General features: G+C 34.6%; 1 protein-coding gene across 9 annotated transcripts in view; it reads left to right on the top strand.

The window, feature by feature from the left end:
* Positions 1 to 17,504, top strand: part of ARL6 (ADP ribosylation factor like GTPase 6) — a 48,646-nt gene that overhangs the window by 21,831 nt on the left and 9,311 nt on the right. For 3 of the 9 annotated variants that reach the window (XM_030801807.1, XM_030801806.1, XM_030801808.1), the window contains 5 exons: positions 1,911 to 2,040; positions 5,692 to 5,747; positions 5,868 to 5,880; positions 11,937 to 11,966; positions 14,676 to 15,609. In XM_030801807.1, coding sequence (XP_030657667.1) covers positions 1,911 to 2,040; positions 5,692 to 5,747; positions 5,868 to 5,880; positions 11,937 to 11,966; positions 14,676 to 14,823 — 377 coding nt within the window. In that variant the 3' untranslated portion in view covers positions 14,824 to 15,609. Of the gene's footprint in view, positions 1 to 1,910; positions 2,041 to 5,691; positions 5,748 to 5,867; positions 5,881 to 9,872; positions 15,610 to 17,504 lie in introns of those variants that run through there. The other 6 variants (XM_003261699.3, XM_003261698.3, XM_030801809.1 and 3 more) reach the window with 5 other exon arrangements.

Raw genomic sequence — 17,504 nt, 5'->3', positions numbered from 1 at the left:
GAGGGATTACAGGCGAGTGGATCACTTGAGGTCAGGAGTTCGAGACCAGCCTAGCCAACATGGTGAAACCCCGTCTCTTCTAAAAATACAAAAATTAGCCAGGCACGTGCACTTGTAATCCTATCTGCTCAGGAGGCTGAAGCAGGAGAATTGCCTGAACCTAGGAGGTGGAGGTTGCAGTGAACTGAGATAGCACCACTTAACTCCAGCCTGGGCAACGGAGGAGACTCCGTCTCAAAAACAAAAAAAAAACAAAAAAACAAAAAACTTAGCAGTCTTGTATCTAGATTGAGAATGCATTTTTGATTATGTCTTCCTTTCATATTAATCTTTCCAGTTTTTCTCTAAAAAGTGTTGGAATGTTGAGCAGTAAAATGAAATAGTTCCTACAAAATATGCTTCAAACAATGGGGACTTTGATTTCCTCAACTGAAGCCTTGTCTATGGATCTTAATGTACTACTTCCTTTATTTTATGGGATAGATTTCCAAGGGAGGGATTTCTCAGCTGAAGTGTATATGAACTTTTTAAAAAATTTGATGGCCATAAAAAATCTTTGAATAGCAAAATGTACTGTGAACAGATAAACACAATGACAGGCAAGGGAAAATATTTGCAACTCTTATCATAGATACAGGGATATTTCTATACTACTTGTGTTTCTAAAAATCAGTAAGAATATAAAAGCTTAATAGAAAATGGGGAAAGGACATATCAAGATAAGTCAATAAAAAAGTAAATTTAAACATCTTTTGAATATATGCAAAGATTCTTGGCCTTTCTATTACCTATGATATGGAAAATATCAAAAAGTTTCTTAGCAGTCTTTTGGCTAGGGGAGTGGAAACACTCATTCTTATGCATGGTTGTTGAAGTGTAAATTGATATAATTTTTAAGAGAAAGCAGTTTGGTAATCACTGTCTATCATAAGAGAAATTTATGTCCTTTGACCCAGCAATCCCACAACTCAAATTTATCCTAAGGACATACTGGCCGGTGTACAAAACCACCTATGTACACATTTATTCATTACAGGATTGTTCATAGTTGTAAAGATTGGTAACAGGTATCTCAGTTGGGATCTGGTTAAATAATAGTACATAGTACTAAAAGAAGAAATATTCCAGAACTGTTAAAATATGAAGAAGCTGCTCTGTATGTACTGATATGGGATCAGATCCAAGATATGTAAATAAATGAAAAGATAAAGGTATAAAGTAATGAGGTTGGCCTGCTATATGAAAATAATATATAATAATTATGTTTGCAAATACATAAAATATTTCTATGAAGACGCCAAGACACTGATGTTATAGGTTGCCTTTTCTACAGAGACCATTGTCCTAGGACAAAGTTAGGAATGAGATTCTTTTACTGTATGCCATTTTGTATCTTCTGAATTTTGAACTATTTAAATGTATTATCTATTCAAAAAAATGAAAAATGTTTCCAAAATCATGACAAGATAAAAATATCTTTTAAAAATCTAGCTTGTTACTTATTATATTGTGACTAAAAACTTAAATAAGTTTCCAGTTTCTTTTCCTTCTACTTCTACTTGAAGTTTGCCTCCTTTCTGTTCACAATTAAAAAGGAAACAAACAAAATATTTAATGTTTTTTTGTAGGTACTTCTCTCTAATGCTTATTGAGCTCCCAGTCCCACCTCACCCATCTTTGGTTATAGCTCCTAACCAGAGGGCAGATGGTCCTAGGAAGTACTTTTAAAATTTTGTTATTGCTCAAATACATGCCTAACAGTGTGACAGTATGTGTCTTTAAATGTTTCTATATGTGTGATATGAAAAAAGATGACTGAAAAACAATTTCATGGGTTTCAGTATTAAAGATTTGCTGCAAAATGACCTAAAAAGCTGGAAGTGTGATGATAGTCTTATTTTCTCTTTTAGATATTAAACACCGTCGAATTCCAATCTTATTCTTTGCAAATAAAATGGATCTTAGAGATGCAGTGACATCTGTAAAAGTGTCTCAGTTGCTGTGTTTAGAGAACATCAAAGATAAACCCTGGCATATTTGGTAAAGTTTTGTATTTACTTTTCACGGTAGCTTTCTGAAAAATATACAGGCTTCAGAGTTGTTTCTTCTGGTCTCATTTTTTAAAAATAAGTGATCAAACATGGCGGGATATAAGCTAAGGATTTTGTTTTATAGAATTGTGGCATTGTAGGTTTTTACAAATATATTACTGTTAAAAACCTTTTCAAATTTTTGGGGGGATAGGAAAATATAAACAACTCTTATAATGGAATAACTTAAAAGCTCACTTACTTACTGACTTCAGCTACACTGATTTCCTGCTGCACATGGAGTCAGCCAAGCACAGTCCCATCTAAGGGTATGTGCACTTGTGTCCCCCTCCTTTGAATCATTTTCCAAAATAATTTTCCTGGCTTGCTAGAGTCACTATTACCATGTGACTGCTTTGTTTTGTTTGTTTGTAGTCTGTCTGCCTATACAGGTGTGTTAGCTCCCTGACAGCTGGGGTTTTGTCAGTTTTCTTCACTTTAATAACCCCTACAATAATCATAGTGCCTGGTATGTAATAGGTACACAATACATATTTGTTAAAATGAATAAATGGAAATGGAAATTTTAAGTTTACTTAGACATCCTAATAAGATTGAACTCTTAAGTAATTAATGTTGAAATTGTTATGCATTGTTTGTTTGGAAAACAGTTTCTTATTTAACTCCATTGTGCCTTTCTACCAAAATATTCTAGTAAGGATAAACAGAGATTATACATTAGATAGTATTTTAGTGCCTACCACTACCATCTTAAACTCCCTTCTACCCACCCACCTACTTCTCTCTCCTGTAAGAGGTCCTTTCCATGCCAGAGTTTCCTCCTTTTTATAAGAAGGTATCTGTGGGGAAGATTGGGAACAGAAGCAGAGAGATCCACTGCCACAAGAAGGGTGAACTAGAATATGAAGCAAGGAGGTCATAGAGTTCAGAAAACAACTTTAGGAACTAGTTTTGGCACTGAAAGAGTAATAGTAAAGACCTTAGGAAAGCTCTTGAAACTTTCCGGTATTCAGCGCCTCCAGCACCTCTTCCCAGAAGCTAAACCCTGCATATCCCAAGTAAAACCTTCCTTACTCTAGGATCAGAGGAAAAGTCAGTGTCTAATAAATGATTCTTGAGTTGGAATTTGAGGTCCTGTGGTATTTGATAGGTAAAGAATGGTGGGATTTTGGAAACAGAAACGTCTTGATCTAGAGCCTTTATATTTCTCTAAATCATACCTAAATTGATTACTTCTAAAATAGAATAAATTTTAATTTCTGTGTTGTATTAAGTATTGTGACCGCTTGATAGAAAGTGCACGTTTAAAAACGTGGATCTAATTAGTAAATAACCATCTTTTCTACTTAAAATAATTAACCATTACATTTTAACAGATTTATTTATTCAATTGTGAAATCTCAGTATTTCTCTGTGAGAAAAAAAGTAATATCCTGATGCTTATAAGGATGTAGGATGTTATATTGCCAGTTGCTAGATTTTCTGGATGACTTATAGAAGAAAGCAAAGTGTTTCTTTTAAACATGTGTGTAATTGTGACTTCTTCTCAATTCAAATTGGACCTCTTCTCACTAGGTTCAAATTAGTATCTCATTTATTCGTTTTGTTCTTTATTCTTGGCAATATTTTTTAAAGCATGTATAAAATTGAAAATATATTTATCCTTCTTTTTCTATTTTAAATATAAAGGTAATGCTCAGTGATACAGAGATAAAATATTATCTGTCTCATGCCTTGGGTACAAGTAAATTTACTGAGCAATGAAGAGAAGATCCTAGAGAAGTATAGTCTGATAAAGAAAAATTTTAAGTTTTATGTTTGACCATTGTACTAAACATATAGTCAGCTCTGATTTTCAGGGTCTGATTGTGTTATTCTCCTTCAGATGCGTTCTTTGACTCAATCCCTGGCATCATGATTGTGTGTGTGTGTGTGTGTGTGTGTGTGTGTGTACGTGTTGTGTGTATTTATATTTGTTTACCATCTTGTGGGGGAGACAAATAATAAGCAAATAAATGTATAAAATGTCAGCTGGGAGGATGAGAGAAAATAAAGTATGATAATAAGAGAAAGAATAATGGGAGTTCCTCCCTCTCTGAGACCTAATTGAAGTTAGAGAGCAGTTCGTGTGAAGGTTTGGAAGAATAAGGCCAGCAAGAAAAAGCCTTTTCTTGGATGAGAATGTACCTGGTGTGTTCCAGGAGCAGCAAGAAGTCCAGGTTGATTAGAGCAGAGCAATCTAAGAGCAAATTGTAGGAAATGAGGCCACTGAGAAATAACCAGGGGTCATATCACACAGGGCCAAGATTTTTGCTTTATTCTTATTTATTTGAGAGGAAAGATAAAATTCGAACATGTGTTAGGAAAAGATGCAGTTTTTAGTAGGGTAATGACACCTACACCAGAGGGGCAGGGTTTCATTGTATTAATTGTTTGGAACTATAGGTGTATGATAAAATTTATATCTTTTTCTTGATTTAAGTGTTTCAGTTACTGATCTCTTACTCTTACCATGGATAATCAGTAATTTGCTTTGAATAATTGTGTATCTCATGTTGTTTGTTTCTTTGTATTTTATAATAATTCTATGATAAGCTATATTCTTAGTCTAACAAGTAATTTCTGGGAGATAATTTTTATTTGGATTAGAATTAAGTTAATTCTTTTAGGTACTTCACTATACTATTTGAAGTCATGCCTTCAGCACACTAAAAGGAACCCTAATCATTCAGAAAATCTAATCGTATATATTAATTGCTATTATACAATCATATTTTGAAAATAAATGACTAGATCAATAACATGTTACGAGAAACTGTCTATACCTTTTAAAAAGATTATCTGATACTCTAAAAATCCTCTGCATTTTATTATTTTAATTTATATACTTAATTATGATTATACATAAAATCTCACAATAACAATTTAAATTTAGTCTCTCAAGAATGGAAAGACAATGGAAGCATCCTGTTTTAGGTGTTTTATATACATACCTCAAGTATTTAATTCTCACAATTACCATATGAGGTCAATGATACTATTCCCCCACTTTACAGATGCTAAAACTGAAGACAGAAGAGTTCAATGACCTAGCCAAACTCCCTCAGCTAATAAGAAAATGACTGAGATCTACTGAGTTTTTGTTTTACTCTACCAGCTTACCAAACCTATAATTATGGGTTTTTATCCTAAAGATATCAAATTCCATTTCAAACAAAGGCACGCCATAATATGGCTGTATTATAACTCAAGTCAAGCATTTCTAATAATGAGATTGAATGATTAGAACTGAGCAAAGTAGGATAGTGGACTGTACAAAACTTTTCTACCACTGGAAAAATAACTCAAAAGTATTTGTTTTGTTAATGTCAGTGTAAGAACTAGTCCTAGGATAAAATAACTTTTTAGCGATATGGTTTTCAAAATCTGTTTATAAATTATAAACATATCTTGTTCTTGAGCACTCAGACTTTTATTTTCTGTTTATTTTCTGTTTATTTTCAATTTCAATGATTAACCAGTTTTGCTCAGATATATGTTATTGTAGTATTAATTCTCCATTTGGCAAAATTGTAATCCTTTATTCTTATAGTTTTGTGATGTAATGAGATGGCTATGTTTCTTATGGATTTTATTTCAGTGCTAGTGATGCCATAAAAGGAGAAGGCTTGCAAGAAGGTGTAGACTGGCTTCAAGGTACATCACAAAATACTGTGTGTCTTCAGCCTTTTTTTCCTTTTTATTCATATTTTTATCTTTTTTTCATTTTATTATATCATTGCCTTTTTTCCTCTTTCCATTAATTTCTGCTATCAGAAAAAACCATACAGTAAGTATCCAATACCTTATTCCATTTACTTCTATCGCATATTGCTAAAGGATTTATTTACATAAAGCGTTTGAATCTTTATAGTCAATATATATGACACATATAGAAAATAATTCAAACTTACAGCAACAAGTTCCTGTCAGATCTAGTAATAGAAGCACATTTAAATTTTGGGACAAATGTTAGGCCCTACCGTCAATAACTAAAAATAAGTCTGAATGACATGTTTCTTTTAAGAATCATGCTGGCCAGGCACCGTGGCTCAAGCCTGTAATCCCAGCACTTTGGGAGGCCAAGGTGGGTGGATCATGAGGTCAGGAGATCGAAGCCAACATGGTGAAACCCTGTCTCTACTAAAAATAGAAAAATTAGCTGGATGTGGTGGTGTACACCTGTAATCCCAGCTACTTGGGAGGCTGAGTCAGGAGAATCATTTGAACCCAGGAGATGGAGGTTGCAGTGAGGCGAGATTGCACCACAGCACTCCAGCCTGGCAACAAAGCAAGACTCCATCTCAGGAAAAAAAAAAAAAAAAAAAAAAAAAAAAGAAGAAGAATCATGCTATACTACAGATATAGCTCCATTTATACATAGCATGTATACACAACTTGTAATACTCATTTTTAGTATTACAGACACTGATCTTTTATTGATATTTTGTATATTTGCAGTTCTGGTTGCTGTTCATCAAAATAGTTATCATAGACTGGTACAGGCTTACTATATTAGGGAATAAATTAACATATATCATTTACCCTAATGGTCTCTCAGCCAAAAGAATGGCTTGAAGCACACAGAGGAGTAGATAGATGTGAATGAAACCAAGCTCATAGGTTCTTATTGCAGGATCCTAATGGCCAAGTCAGAAATTCCAGTTCTGAGCATAACAACTAGAGATCATTTTTATGGGGAATGTCTCTGCCCTGAACAAGAGTGAATAACAGGATATTATAAATTCTAGCTACAGTCTCATAGTTACAAATTCTTCTACACAAACCTTTTAATGCTAGTTGTGTGTGATTTTTTTTTTTAAATCTTCTGCATGTTGCAAACAATAGCAGGGATATAGCACATATCATGGTAGATCTAAGAGTAGCCTGCCTGCTCATACATCATAGTATTTGTTTGGTTCAAAGTACGAAATATAATACAGTTCATAAATATTTGTATGTGTTATTGGTAAAATATGGTGGTTTAGTTAACTAGACAGACTATTGTATTTCTGTGTCTTTTGTGTTTATGTAGTTATCGTAACACCATTAAACTGCAAGGAACATTCAAGTCGTATTTCACAATTAGCGACAATCAGGAACCTCTAGTGGTTCTCAGAAGAACTAACGGGATTTTTCTGTGAACCCAGCAACTTAGTTTCTTAGACTGCAGTAAAGAAGTGTTCAAGGCAATGGGGTGGATTTCCACCAGAAACAGGCTACAGATGAATATTCCAGAGAAGATACCAGGAGTATGTTTTCAGCATCATTTCATATTTTACGGAGTACTTACCATTGCTAACAGTGAAGATATAGCATGGATGGAAACCCTATTGTCACTCATGATAACGTAATTCAGAGCACAGTATTTACTCAAAATAGGTTGATAGTCTTCTGGATTTTAAAGCGTGGTTCTCCATCCCTTCTTTTCTGGTTTTATTTTGTCATTAGCAGTTAGCCACTAGGTGTCAGTAGCAATCCAACATCACAATACCAATTGCCAACTCTGGTCTTGATACCTAATTTTTGTTTCTTTGACTTTTCTGATCCATCATTATCTGTCTTACCTCCCAAGTCTTTGTAAGGAGGACACGTTTTGGAAATACTTTTGTGTCCTTGTTTTTCCATATTACTTTATGTACTGTTTACAATTTTCTGCAAGGTAAGCAGTAGTACCTCTATTTTATATAGGAAGCATTGACTGATAGTTGAAAAAAAAAAACAAACTTAGGCTTTTAAGTCCAGCAAATTCATTATACTACTTATTAATTTACCTCTCTGTCTGTTAGCTAACATCTGTTACCTTGTGAAGATTTTTTTAATCTGTAAAATTAAAAAATAGAATGTGTTATATTTTGTACAGATTAAATTAGATACTGTTAAAGTACCTAGCATAAGAAAGCACCCCATAAATGTTAAGTTTACCCTTTTACCTAAACACTCTATTTAAAAAAGGTGGAAACTAAGCCACAGGATAAAAAAGTGTATCATTTGGTTTCAAATAGGAGATGCTTTGGTTATATTTTCTTTCTTTTGTGTGTGTTTTTTTTGTTTTCTGTTTGTTTGTTTGTTTGTTTTTGAGATGGAGTTTCACTCTTTTCTCTTGTCAACCAGGCTGGAGTGCAGTGGTGTGATCTCGGTTTACTGCAACCTCTGCCTCTCAGGCTCAAGCAATTGTTCTGCCTCAGCCTCCCGAGTAGCTGAGATTACAGGTGCCTGCCACCATGCCCAGCTAATTTTTTGTATTTTTAGTAGAGACAGGGTTTCACCATGTTGGGAAGGCTGGTCTCGAACTCCTGACCTCAGGTGATCCACCTGCCTCAGCCTCCAAAAGTGGTGGGATTACAGGCATGAGCCACCGCACCTAGCCACTTTGGTTATATTTTCTGTGTAATAACAAATAGTTTACCTTGTCATATTCCCAACTGTCTCTAGATTTGGAAAGAGACAAAAGTCTATTTTTAAAAAATAAATAGCAATAAATATAGGAGATTAGTTTGTTTAGCCAAAGTTCTTTATGTGAATGTAGCTGTGAAAGGTATTCTGAATTTATATCTTATTTTGCTTCCAGAATTCTGGAATTTCCTAGTATGACAAACAAGAAGGCCTTTGGTTCATTTGGGGCTAATTTAATCTTATTATTTAAAGTTTAAGGTTGGGGCCGGGAGCAGTGGCTCATGCCAGTAATCCCAGCACTTTGGGAGGTCGACGTGGACAGATCACTTGAGGACAGGAGTTCGATACCAGCCTGGCCAACATAGTGAAACACTATTGCTACTAAAAATACAGAAAATTAGCCAGGCATGGTGGTGCATGCCTGTAATTCCAGCTGCTAGGGAGGCTTAGACAGGAACTCTGGGGGTGGAGGTTGCAGTGAGCCGAGATCATGCTGCTGCACTCCAGCCTGGGTGACAGAGCAAGACTGTCTCAAAAAAATTTAAAAATGAAGTTTAAGGTTAGAAGCTTTTTGGCGAAATATTAAATGGCACATGTAATGGCATGATTCTGTTGTCTTTGGAAACAGTCTCAATAATTGTGTGTGTAGAACAACCCAAAGACAAGAATGCTGATAGACTAGGAAGTATTTTTTAAACTGCCAGAGAATAAACAGAAACTATTGCAGAACTGTAAGTTTTCTTGCCCTGAAACTTCAAATTAGGTACTTTTAAAAAGAAATCTTCCCAAATAACTAATAAAATGTATTCATTTTATTGCTTTGTCTGCATGGAAAAAGTTAATAATGCTCCCAGATGTTAATATTAGACTTACAAACTATGTAGGAGTATTCCAGTGAAAGAAGATTGATCAAGTATGCTTAGTTTCATCTCCTCCCCAACTCTCACTAACAGTAAAGAGACTTTTTAAAAAGATACTAATATCTACGGACAAAAAGAAGGGAAGTAGTGAAAATGGCAACCAAATTTTGGAAGCTGAATATTTTATCAATGTCGAATTACTTAACAGACCTGAGAAAGCTGAATCTTAAACTACCAGTGGGGAAAGCTGAAAAGCAGCCTAATTTACATTGCAGATGCAAAGCCTCAGAAATTGGTGGAAATTGAAAATAAGGATGAACGTGGGATGAAAAGAGAAGATATGATTATACCTCTTCCCTTTAAGAGAAAATTGAAGGTTTATTCTCTGCAGAGAGTCACAGACAGTGTCTCTGGACTAGAAAACCCTAGGTGCACAACTGTCTGGTGGTGCTGAATTGAAAAATGAGGAAAAAAAGTTTTCATGCTGAATATTATAACTCTCTTCTACTGCTCCTATTTATCCCAGAAAACAATGACAGTAGGCAGGATATAGGAAGAGTCATCTTTGGAGAATCAGACCAGCCGAAGAGCAAAGATCTAAAGGTATTAATATTGGAGATCCCAAGGAAATGGCTTAGCCAGACATACTAGAAGGAAGACCACATTTGACAAGCTTCAGACACATTTGCAAATTCCAATCAGTTTTTTAGTGTTCACTTATACATATGAGCAGATGGCAAAGGATGACCAGGCATTTGAGGATGAAAACTATGAAATATGGGAATGTGCACAAACAAGAAAAGTGGGTTCGAGTAAGAATTTATATAGAGAGAACATTTCAAAAAACTGTTAAAGAATATCCTCAAAGATATAAGAGAAGGTGTTACTTTCATGAATAAAGGCAGTAAACTACTTGAAAAGAAAGAACAGAAAAAAAATGAGTTCTTGGAAAATAAGAATATAATAGTAGAAATGAAAAATTTAGTTTTAAAAAGATGATAAAATAGAGGCAAATTCCCAGAAAGTAGAGCAGAAAGACAAAGAATAGAAAATTTGAAAGAAAAGAAAGGGGTCATGTTCAGGAGGCCCAATATCCAAATAATAGGAAATTCAGAAATAGAGAACAGAAAAAAATAGAGGATAGCAAATCCTCGAACAGTATTTTCTAGAACTAAATCGATGAGTTTTCAGTTGACAGGCCTCTCAAGAGCTCAATACAGTGGATAAAAATATTCCCATACCAGCAGGTATGATTACTAAAATTCAGTGCTGTAAACAATGGAAGATTCTGCAAGCTTCCTGAGAAAAAAAAATGAAAAGCTTCCTGAGGAAAAAAAGAATAAGAAAACAGAATAACATCAGATTTATCAACAGCAACAACTTGGAAGCTGTAAGATAATTGGGAAATGCCTGGAAGAGTCCAAGGAGGGAATAATAGAATTATATACTCAGGCAGTATCAGTGTATTTTGACAGTAGAATAAAGACATCTTCAGCTATACAACATCTCAAGAATTTACTTTCTATCCTTTTTACTAAGGTAGCCACTGAGAAGAATATTTTTCAAAAACAGGAAAATCTTGGTACCAGCATTATCAAAAAAATAAAAGCAAATAAACCAAGAAGAGAAAATTGAGGGATCATGAGACAGGAAAACCAGCACAGAGAGTAGGGGAAGGAATCCCCAGGATATTAATGGAGACCCTGGAATGATAATGAAAGAAGATACTGTAACAAAATGACTGTGGCAGGCATAGAGAAAATGAGTATAGATTCTAGAGTTTTTTATAAGACCCTGTGGAAGAGTTCTTCAAGAGGGCAAAGTAGATGGACTGTGTAATGTACTTCATAGTAATAAAGGTTTAAACTCTGGGAGTGGTGCAATTGAATTAGTGTTAAGTACATACAATTAAATAGATGAGTTGGATGAGAGTGGGAAAGACAATTATTAACTCTAGGAGGGATAAAATATAGAAGAGGAAAGGAAAAGTAAGTATACCACCTGTCTTAGCTGTGAATAGCATTTACATAGTCATCATATTGACAATGACTATATTAGTGCGTTAGGAGTATGGGGGTATTAGAAGTATTATGAGGGTTGCCTAGGAGCAGCATGGGAGTGTGAGAGAGCTGTCTCATATTACATTGAAGGAACTGATATTTGAAGAAGTAGCAATAAAAGTATATTATTTAGAGGTGTTATAAGTATTCATCTAAAAGGGAGTTATAAGTAGTTGCCCCTGAAAGGGAGGAATGGAGAAGAAGCAAAGTACTGCTGTTTTGCCTAGAAAGTTTGATAAAAATAATAACTATAGGATGAATTGAGCTTTTAAAAAAGCAGGTGTAGCTGGACCTGGTGTACACTTGTAGTCCCAACTACTAGAGAGGTTCAGGTGGGAGGACCACTTGCACCCAGAAGTTCCATTACAGCCTGGGCCACATAACAACATCCTATCTCTAAAAAATAATAATAACAAAAGCAAATATATACATAAGCTTCCAACATGTTGTATAGATTTGACTTAGATTACTTTAGAAAATAGATTTTGCCCTATAGAGATTGATAATTTTTGTTTGTTTTTTGTTATCAGATCAGATCCAGACTGTGAAGACATGAAAAGGTAATAGTTGGAAACCTCAGCAATTTTCAATTCAAGGAATCTATCTAAGGCAAACAGAATACTTTACATTTTGTAAAAGATGTTTCTGCATCAAAAAATATAATTTTCTGCTTGCATTTATGGACTCTGACCTTTTTAAGAACATAGGACTTCAGGTATGCTAATTTGGCCATTAATTATTTAAAAACTAAATATTCCCTCAAAAGGGCTCCCTAGAATTATCAACTTCTTAGTGAAAGTCTACATTTGATTGTATGTAAAATGTTTAAAAGTCAGTTATAAGCCATCTCATCCCATCATAATTTGTGTTTAATGTATTTTATTTTTTAATTGTCTTTTTAAAAATTTAGTTTATGACTTTGCAGTATGAATTGTGCTTGTGAAAAAGAACTTTAAATATTTATAAGGGACCATGGGTAATTAATATATATTCAATTTTTACTATGTGTCACTGTCAATAAAATGTAAAATATAATGTACCAACTAGTGTACTTGTTTATGCTGAAAAGAATAATGCTCTGTTACTATGGTATTTGGTGTCATACTGTCAAGCATTTGTAAACCATCTGAGACTAAGTTAAGCTGAATTTATTTATTCAGTGTGTGTTGAACATCTCTACACCAACTAGTCAGACATAGTCCTAGGCAATGATGATACGAGGTAAATAAGACATATCCTTATCGTCAGAGAACTTAAAATTTAATGAGGGATAATTTGAGAACCTTTCCATGGATAGTATCTAATTTTATTTCATTGGCTGAATGAAAATATTGCATCTTCAGATTAAGAGGTATAAAGTAAATTAATGTTTGACTGTTCAGTAATCATTACTGACATCTTGTTTTTCCCTTTTAAACACCTCCAATTTACCATAGCACTTTGTTAAAATAAATTGTGACTTTTAACTTTTTCATGAACATAAACTGCTACATAAATGTTCCTTAGAATTTTAGACATATCTCAGGCACACAAATTATTATTTCTCACAAATTAGAGAACACTTATAATTGTGAACTCTAAATAGAAACCTTCATTTCAATCACTGAGCAACAGTATATAGAGCAATATTGTTGATCCTGATAAACATTACATATAGAGAAAAACTGTAATATACAATATATGCCATCTCAAATATGCTTAGCTTTGAAAATGATAAAAATAGAAGGCAAAAGTAAGTGAGTAATAAAGATGTTATAGTAACTGCAGTAGTGGTATATGTTTCACAGAGATTTTAATAAAAGCATATAAAGCCACAATAAAAGTTCTATATTCCAGTTTCTCATAGTCCAGAAATAGCAGTGATTTGGCATTTGGCAAATTGAAAGTTACGCAGAAAATTCCAGTGGCTCAGCATCTTAGCTAGTTTACCATCTCTCTTGTAAATTGTTTTAGAGGATACAAAATGAAAATCTCATTAATCTAAAGTTGCTGCACATATAGGAAGGACATAATGATGGAAACAATGAATGTAATTTTTTAAAAAACTGATATGCTACAACTATTTTCGGATGGAGAACTGATTGAGAATTCAAATCCTCACTTATCATAAGGTAGTAATAAAATTAATGGTAGTTACCACTATATGATCATTATATTATAAGCAGGTATTACACATACAGAATTTTCATCATTTAATCCTCCCAATAAGCCTATGTGGCAGGTTTTGTTGTTTCCATTTTATAGATCAGTAAACTGAGGCCTTAAAATGTTATGTAATTTGCCAAAGTTCAAAGAGCTCGTAAGTCTGGTACTAGGATTCAGTACCAAGCAGTCTGTTTTAAGACAGATAATTCAAGAGTGTGATAGATATTAGAAATACAGATATATCTGCCAGAATAACAATTAAAATGATAGAAAAGGCTCTTACTTGGGACAGCAACCAGGACAGGGATGGTAGAGGGAAGGTCAGAGACTAGAGACTACTCTTTGCTTTTTTTGTTTTCTTTTTTTTCTTTTAAAGCTATTAACACTACTCAAATTTTAAACTCTGGATATAAATGACTTCGATAAAAGTCCTTAAAACTATTCTGACATTAAATTATTTGGTATTCCACAAACTACAGTAGCTCATACCTATGCAAATATTTAGAAGAAGGAGAAGTACCCTTTTTGTTTGTTTTCATGATCTCCAAAATCTAGCTTTTAGTCTATAAACATCCATCCCTACTCCACATTTTCATGTAAAGATTATGTAGAAGTAAGTTGGGCAACAGTGTAGTCACAGGATGCCATATAAGTGTGAATAAGCTGAGATTATTGCATTTGTATTTAGCATATTATACAATTAAAATGTATTTTATTAAAGCTGAAGCAAGTTTTCTTTCATGTCTAGACATCGGTGTGTTACAGAGTTTAATTCATTAAGCTCTGTATTTGAATATAACACCTTGTAAAATGTTTGAAACTTATCCTCTTGTATGTTAAATATTTAAATATTTGTATATGGCCCTATTCAGCCTGTGCTTTATAAATCACAAAAGAGCTGGGTTTTATATGTTTGTTTTTTATTTCTAAGCTCTCTGCGAAAAAGTTAAAAATTGTCTCCTTTGTTTAAGATATTTTTTCTTTGTAATTTTTTTATATCATGTTGTGATTTTCATAAATATGTGCAGTTACTCTTGATAATACTTGTCTTAGTCATTTCAGGTTGCTATAACAAAGTACCATAGACTGGGTGGCTATAAATGACAGAAATTTATTTCTTATAGCTCTGGAGCTGGAAGTCTGAGATCAGATTGCCAGCATGGTTGGGTTCTGGTGAGAGCTGTCTTGGTTGCAGACTGCCGTCTTCTTGTATCCTCACATGGCAAAAAGAGGGCAAGAGAACTCTCTAGAGTCTGTTTAATAAGAGCATGAATCCCATTACATCTTCACATGGCTCCTCCCAAAGACCCCACCTCCTAATATCATCACATATCACATAGGGGGTTAGAATTTCAACATAGAAATTTTGGGAGAACACAAACATTCAGTCAGTTGCAATACTTAAGGCAAATTCATCTTGCTTATAACTCTGGTGCATGTGCATTAAAATACTATTGCATTGTAACTGAGTTTGTACTTATTTTCTGCTTTCTGATTATTCCCTTTGTTCATAAAAATAAATGACTGGTATTACAAGCTCACCTAAATAAATAGGTTTGTGTACGTCTGCGACTAGAGAGAAATACTATAGTGATTAAGAAATGGTTATTGTGTTTAATTGAATGCAGGTTACATAGTTATTACATTTTCGTCTTTCTCCATATGGATGCTCCTGCTCAGCTTCGCCTGCCTCAGAACCTTTATGGCTCTTTCTTCCAATCACTTGATTTCAACGCCAGATTTAGAAGCTTCATCGGCATACCATGTTAAACTGCTTTTCTGGAAATTTAGAATAAACCAAGAAAGACAGATAAAATCTGTCTCCAAATTTCAAATCACCAAGTAATGCTAAAAGTCATCCAGGAATACTAGGTATTTTGAAAATAAAATTTGATTAGAAATATAGTAGTAATTATAAACATCTAATAGCTTTTACAGTGTGCCCACACTTTGTAAGCACTTTACATATATTCATTTACTTGTCATAAGAACCCTGGGAGGTAAGTATTATCTCTATTATATAGATCAAGTGTCAGTAAACTGCTAACCCGATTTTGTACTGCCTTTAATGTTTATTTTACATTTTTTTTTAATTATTATACTTTAAGTTCTAGGGTACATGTGTACAACGTGCAGGTTTGTTACATATGTATACATGCGCCATGTTGGTGTGCTACACCCATTAACTCATCATTTACATTAGGTATATCTCCTAATGCTATCCCTCCCCCTACCCCATGACAGTCCCCGGTGTGTGATGTTCCCCTTCCTGTGCCCAAATGTTCTCATTGTTCAATTCCCACCTATGAGTGAGAACATGCGGTGCTTGGTTTTTTGTCTTTGCGATAGTTTGCTAAGAATGATGGTTTCCAGCTTCATCCATGTCCCTACAAAGGACATGAACTCATCCTTTTTTATGGCTGCATAGTATTCCATGGTGTATATGTGCCACATGTTCTTAATCCAGTCTATCGTTGTTGGACATTTGGGTTGGTTCCAAGTCTTTGCTATTGTGAATAGTGCCGCAATAAACATACGTGTGCATGTGTCTTTATAGCAGCATGATTTATAATCCTTTGGGTATATACCCAGTAGTGGGATGGCTGGGTCAAATGTTATTTCAAGTTCTAGATCCTTGAGGAATCGCCACACTGTCTTCCACAATGGTTGAACTAGATTACAGTCCCACCAACAGTGTAAAAGTGTTCCTATTTCTCCACATCCTCTCCAGCACCTGTTGTTTCCTGACTTTTTAATGATGGCCATTCTAACTGGTGTGAGATGGTTATCTCATTGTGGTTTTGATTTGCATTTCTCTGATGACCAGTGATGATGAGCATTTTTTCATGTGTCTGTTGGCTGCATAAATATCTTCTTTTGAGAAGTGTCTGTTAATATCCTTCACCCACTTTGTGATGGGGTTGTTTTTTTCTTGTAAATTTGTTTGAGTTATTTGTAGATTCTGGATATTAGCCCTTTGTCAGATGAGTAGATTGCAAAAATTTTCTCCCATTCTGTAGGTTGCTTGTTCACTCTGATGGTAGTTTCTTTTGCTGTGCAGGAGCTCTTTAGTTTAATTAGATCCCATTTGTCAATTTTGGCTTTTGTTGCCATTGCTTTTGGTGTTTTTGACATGAAGTCCTTGCCCATGCCTATGTCCTGAATGGTGTTGCCTAGGTTTTCTTGTAGGATTTTAATGGTTTTAGGTCTAACATGTAAGTCTTTAATCCATCTTGAATTAATTTTTGTGTAAGGTGTAAGGAAGGGATCCAGTTTCAGCTTTCTACATATTGCTAGCCAGTTTTCCCAGCACCATTTATTAAATAGGGAATCCTTTCCCCATTTCTTGTTTTTGTCAGGTTTGTCAAAGATAAGCTGGTTGTAGATATGTGGCATTATTTCTGAGGGCTCTGTTCTGTTCCATTGGTCTGCGTCTCTGTTTTGGTACCAGTACCATGCTGTTTTGGTTACTATAGCCTTGTAGTATAGTTTGAAGTATTTTATATTTTTAAAGAGTTGTTAGGCCAGGCATGGTGGCTCATCCCTGTAATCCCAGCAGGTAATCGGCCTTTGGGAGGCCGAAGCAGGTGGATTACTTGAGGACAGGCGTTCGAGACCAGCCTGGCCAACATGGGGAAACCTCATCTCTACTAAAAATGCAAAAATTAGACAGGTGTGGTGGCATGTGCCTGTGGTCCCAGCTACTCAGGAGGCTGAGGCATGAGAATCACTTGAACCCAAGAGGTGGAGGTTGCAGTGAGCCAAGATTGCACTACTGCATTCCAGCCTGGGCGACAGACTGAGACTCTGTCTCAAAAAAAAAAAAAAAAAAAAAGCAACAGAGACTATATGTGTCCTGTAAAGCCTAAAACGTATACTGTCTGATGCCTTTTACATAAAAAGTTTGTTGACCCCTGTAATAGATGATAAAGCAAAGTAAGAGATAGCATATT

The sequence above is a fragment of the Nomascus leucogenys genome, chromosome 21 (assembly GCF_006542625.1).
Source record: "Nomascus leucogenys isolate Asia chromosome 21, Asia_NLE_v1, whole genome shotgun sequence".
NCBI classification, from domain to species: Eukaryota; Metazoa; Chordata; class Mammalia; order Primates; family Hylobatidae; genus Nomascus; species Nomascus leucogenys.
The sequence above is the reverse complement of the archived record's forward strand: the minus strand, read 5'-3'. Positions and strand labels throughout refer to the sequence as shown.